The sequence below is a fragment of the Nematolebias whitei genome, chromosome 2 (assembly GCF_014905685.2).
Source record: "Nematolebias whitei isolate Nwh7 chromosome 2, NemWhi1, whole genome shotgun sequence".
NCBI classification, from domain to species: domain Eukaryota; kingdom Metazoa; phylum Chordata; class Actinopteri; order Cyprinodontiformes; family Rivulidae; genus Nematolebias; species Nematolebias whitei.
Genome location: NC_056499.1, coordinates 47,571,574 through 47,577,315, shown reverse-complemented (window position 1 = coordinate 47,577,315; position 5,742 = coordinate 47,571,574). Strand labels below are relative to the sequence as shown.

General features: G+C 41.7%; 2 protein-coding genes across 3 annotated transcripts in view; one reads left to right on the top strand and one right to left on the bottom strand.

Moving 5' to 3' along the window:
- aph1b (APH1B gamma secretase subunit) overlaps positions 1-5,742 on the bottom strand; it is a 442,239-nt gene that overhangs the window by 71,621 nt on the left and 364,876 nt on the right. The gene's annotated exons all lie outside the window — the stretch shown is intronic.
- Positions 1-5,742, top strand: part of LOC119424536 (lymphocyte-specific protein 1) — a 58,003-nt gene that overhangs the window by 30,033 nt on the left and 22,228 nt on the right. For both annotated transcript variants that reach the window (XM_037692032.1, XM_037692025.1), the window contains exons 3-5: positions 371-602; positions 770-906; positions 3,373-3,574. In XM_037692032.1, the coding sequence (XP_037547960.1) occupies positions 371-602; positions 770-906; positions 3,373-3,574 (571 nt within the window). The remainder of the gene's footprint in view (positions 1-370; positions 603-769; positions 907-3,372; positions 3,575-5,742) is intronic.

Below are 5,742 nucleotides of genomic sequence, written 5' to 3'. Positions count from 1 at the left end.
CTCGTTCCGGGTCTCATACAAATCTGGGTTCCCCTCGGTTATGACAGCTTTACTGTTTTATGTTATTTGTTTTATTGTTACTGTTTGCTGCTTTATGATTTGGTAGTTCATTACTTTATGGTATTTGTTGAGTTCATAGTTTTTATGCTTGTATGTGTTGGTGTACAGCACTTTGGCCAACGGTGTTGTTTTAAAGTGCTTTATGAATAAAGTTGTATTGTATTGTACTGTATTTTTTTGGAGAAACCTTATAGTGACAAGCATGCTCACACAGATGTTTAGATCCAGGTGTTTATCAGATGCACACTCAGTTGGGTTGTGGTAGATTTATTTTTCACATGAACCTCTCCGGCTCCTGCTCTTTGCTCAGGTCTGATGAGGAAGTGAAGCCTTCCTGCTCGGCCCTGGAGGAGGACGAAGGCTTCAGCGACTGGAGCCACAGGTTGGAACACCGCAGCGAGCACGAGCTGCAGGAAGCCTGCCGGGCGAAAGAGCATGTGCCCGCTGCACCATCAGGTCCTGAGGAGAAGAAACAGCAGAAGGATGAAGAGGAGCATGAAGGAAGCAGCTTCGATGAAGGTTCAACACATCACCCAGAAAAGGTTTCATTTTGCTGTTTTGATTGAATGTCTAATGAAAAATTTAATCTTTGCTCAAAAATTATTGTTTCTCATGATGATTTGTAGCAGCTTTAGTTTGTGTACAACATGAGAAGTATTTTTACTAACAGACAGAGAAGAAATTTACACTTTTACTTTTTTATTTTCAGACATCCGGCACCCGAAGCACGTACAGGACACCCCCCAGCTCCTCTGTCTTGGTGTCCCAGGACTCCAGGCTGCAGCCCAGTGCAGGCCAAGCCTCCGACAGGACGTCCCACCAGGCAGCAGAAAGCACCAAGTCTCAGTATGTTCTCCACAACCCTCAGCTTTCATCTCTCTTTGCCTAAAAATCTCTTCTTTTAGTGTCAATTTGTAAAACGTCAGTAAATCTACAGAATCACTTTTAGCAAAATACACAAACTTTGAAAACAACAAAAACAGTTAAATCGTGTCATCTGGACTAGTTTCTTTAAGTGAGAATCGTTTTGCCCCCATCCAGAGGACTTCCTCAGTCTACGGCCTGCCAATCTATTTGTCCCATAGGTGTCCTTCACTGCTGTGATTCAAGCCAACTTCCTGTTGGAATCTCAGAAGTCGACTTTTAACACGTGCAAAACAATCAATCATCATCTAATCGTTATCTACCTGGATAATTGAGCTTACAGATCTTCTTTTTTTTTTTTACACAAACTTTGGTTTAAAATAATTTCAGGAAACAAGTGCTTGTTTCAAGATTGCTGCTTTAACATTTTATCAGTAAAATATAGTTTCAAAATAAAAGCAAAAACATCTGTAGAAACAATTTTTTCTACTTGATGATTTATTTTCCTTTAATGCTCCACTCAAAAAGTAAATTTTAACAATTTTAAATGGCCGTTTGTAAGATTTTTTATCTAATTAGGGACTAGCTAAAGAGCCTGAACCTCATTGTGTACCTCACAAATGTTATATCCATACAACCGGCTCGGCACCATGACTTTTATTAGCGTTTCGAGTCACCATGGTAACGTAAGTCGCAAACAAAGACGCCATTTTTCTCGTTGAAAAACACTGACCGAACTCTGAACAGCCTCTGTCACAGTGAGGTCACATGACCTGCAGTGAAGAGGTCTCTGAACAAAACCCTGATTAACTTTTGGAGCTTTTGGTTCAAGATGGCTGCCACAGCTAGCTCAGAAAACTCAAAATTGACCATAACTCAGTCATTCTTTGACATATTGAGATTAAATTTGGTACGGTCGTAGCTGAGAGCGACTTGTTATACATTCCTGATGCAAATCAAATATCTAAGATGGCCACTTTAGCGAAAAGGCAAAATATATGATAACTCAGCTATTTTAAATGATACTGAGCTGAAACTTGGTGTGGTGGTACCTGACAGCCATGTACAACACATTCTGAATACAGATTAAAAATTCAAGATGGCCACAAAGATAATTTCAAATGCATATAACTCAGTCGTTTTTAGAGCTATTCAGATAAAATCTGGTGTCTTGGTAGCTGAGAAGAATCTCTAATAGACCCCTATTGCAAATCAAAAATCCAAGATGGCCATCTAAGCGTAAAAAGAAAAAAATCTATAAATCAGCAATTTTTAGAGATATTCAGCTGAAATTTGGTGTGATGGTAGCTGAGAGCAAGGCCAAATAAATACTGAATTCAAAAAAAAAAAAAAACATATACGGCCACCAAAGCTAAATTCAAATGGCTTTAACAAAAGCTATTTTTATACATAGAGCTGAAATTAGGTGTGGTTATAGCTAAGAACGTTCCCCATCACATATTGAATCCAAATCAAAAATCCAATATGATCTCATCTTAAAAGAAAAAAAGGCCATCACTCATCGAGTTTTTGCAATGTTGAGCTGAAATTTGGTGTGATAGCTGAGAACAAACACCAATGCATAGTATTCCATCCATTTTCTTTACCCGTTCATTCCATTTTGGATCACGGGGGTCGCAAGTGCCCATGTCCAGCAATCACTGTGCGAGGGGCGGGGTACACCCTGGACGGGTCTCCAGTCCATCACAGGAACACATAGAGACAAACGAGACAAACAAGCATTCACTCTCTCACTCACACCTAGAGACAATTTAGAGTTACCAATCAGCCTAACATGCATGTTTTTGGTCTGTGGGAGGAAACCGGAGCACCCGGAGAAAACCCACGCATGCACAGAGAGAACATGCAAACTCCACCCAGAAAGGCCCCTGGACCGGGGTTTGAGCCAAGGACCTGCTCGCTGAGAGGCAGCAGCTCTACCAGTTGCACCACCGTGCTGCCCATGCATAGTATTGTCAAATCTAAATTTTAAAATGGTCACAACATGGCAGTCCTCGTCAAAATTTCTCCAGGAACTTTCTAGTGGTTAATAATGATATAGCTTTAACATCCAATTATTATTATTTTTTTAATAAAAAAACCTATGTGAGACAGTTTAAATGGAATTCCCTGTTTAATATAAAGGCTAACATTGTGCAAGGCTGGAGGCATCACCACCCGTCAGTAATCATCCATCATATGTTTGTGTGTTTTCTTGACTGGTTCGGTTGGTTAAGGTTTTTTTTTAACCTGCATAGCCCGAATGCGGAAAACAAACAATCATATAATTATCATATTCTGCAACAGTTATTGCCCCTTAAGAGCATTTGGGATGATAATGGTTGGCTTTATTAATTTTTTTTTTAAACACACTTAATATTTTTCTCTTTTTTTTGGCTCCGAACGTTATCGGATGATCTTTGACCCGTTTAATGATCTTCTTCACAGCAGAGGAGCTTGCAGGATGGATGGAGAGGTGGAGCAGAGGATGCAGGAAGAGGAGGCGATGTTGAAGTCAACTTTGCAGAGGGAGCCAGCAGAAACTGCACAGAGCAGAGGAGATGAAGACGATCAGGAGGAGCTGAAAGAAGATTCTGACATCACGAGGGAGGAGAGCGACCGGAGAGAAGAGGATGAAACGCAAAACAAGGTGTGCAGCAGCTAATGTAAACTCAGGGTTAGCATTCTTATACCATGTGCAAAATTATACCATGGATTATTTTGTCCTAATTTGAATTAGTTTATAAATATTTTTTTCTATTTACAAAGACAATAAACATGTTAGACACTTTCACACCTGATGAATCATGAGAGACATAAAATAATGATTATGCTGTAGATAACTTAAATGACCAGATCTGTATTAAAGTGTGTGATTTCTACATTTATGTAACAGTATTACATCGATGACATCACAAGAGAGCATTACAGTTTATTTCTTATCTTATTATGTAAAACTGAACACCAATAAATGTGATTTCAATTCTTTCAATATTCTAACGTCATTTAAAGGTTACAGTGTTTCTTCTAATACCAGCAAACATTATAATGTTCAATTTCCATTCCGTCACCTTGTTATCCATCCATCCATCCATCCATCCATCCATCTTTACCCGATTATTACATTTTGGGTCACGGGGGTCGCTGGTGCCCATGTCCAGCAATCACTGTGCAAGGGGCGGGGTACACCCTGGACGGATCGCAAGTCCATCACAGGGACACACAGAGACAAATGAAACAAACAAGCATTCACTCTCACTCACACCTAGGGACAATTTAGAGTTACCAATCAGCCTAACATGCATGTTTTTGGTCTGTGGGAGGAAACCGGAGTACCCGGAGAAAACCCACGCATGCACGGCGAGAACATGCAAACTCCACCCAGAAAGGCCCCTGGACCGGGGTTTGAACCAAGGACCTGCTCACTGAGAGGCAGCAGCTCTACCTGTTGCGCCACCGTGCTGCTCGTCACCTTGTTAATCAAACCAATTATAAAAGAAGTTAGGATGCTGTTTAAAATGACATTTAAAACTGAAACAATGATCAGCTTAAAAATAGTGAAACCATTTCAGAATGTTGGTCCTTAATGGAAAATATGGGAAACTTTAAACATCCCAAGTCTGTAAGATTTTAAGAATCTGGATTGAGCTTAAGGGCAGCATGGTGGCACAGCTGGTAGAGCTGCCGCCTCTCCGCGAGAAGGTCGACAGTTTGAATCCCGACCGGGAACTTTCTGGGTGGAGTTTACATGTTCTCTTCGTGCATATGTGTGTTCTCCAGGTACTCCAGTTTCCTCCCACAGACCAAAAACATGTATGTTAGACTGATTGGTAACTCTAAATTGTCCCTAGGTGTGAGTGAGAATTCTTGTTTGTCTCTATGTGTCCCTGTGATGGACTGGAGACATGTCCAGGGTGTCCACACCCCTTGCAGTGATGGTTAGACTTGGGCTCCAGTGACCGCCGCATCCCATAAAGGAAGAAGCGAGTACAAGAAACAGGATGGATGTTTCCCACAACTTCTAATCTTTTATTTTAATGTTTAACGTTCAATCACCATCGAGTTTGTGGAGCGTTTTGTTCTTTCATTGGTTTTTGTTAACTAAGCATTGACCAAGTCTACAGGCAGGAGGTGGAACACCTGGAGAGCTGGTGCAAAGATAATAACCTTCACATCAATGTGAAGAAGACAAAGGAGGTGATTGTGGACTTTAGAAGGAACAAACACACCTACACCCCCCTGAACATAAGAGGATCTGCGGTGGAAGTGGTCTCCAGCTACAAGTACTTGGGTGTACACATGAATGACAACCTCAGCTGGAGCAACAACACCACCAGCCTGATCAAGAAAGCTCATCAGAGACTTTACTTCCTCAGACGGCTGAGACGAGCTGGTCTGGGAAGTTCAGTCCTCACCTCCTTCTACAGGTGTGCAGTGCAGAGCATCCTGTGCTCCAGCATCAACGTGTGGCATGGAGGCTGCACAGCTGCAGAAAGAAAAGCTTTGCAGAGAGTGGTGAAGGCTGCACAGAAGACTGTTGGAGTCAGCCTCCCCACCATCACAGACATCTACACCTCCAGATGCAGGAAGAGGGTCACCTGCATCATGAAGGACCCCACTCACCCAGCACACACACTTTTTGTCCCACTCCCCTCAGGAAGGAGGTTAAGGAGCATTAAGTGTAGAACCACTAGACTGAGGAACAGCTTCTACCCTGAGGCTGTTAGACTCACGAATCTCTAAACAGAATAATCACGGTGAAAAAATCACATCATGTTGCTGCTGATCTGTTTCATGTTGCTGCTGATCTGTTTCATG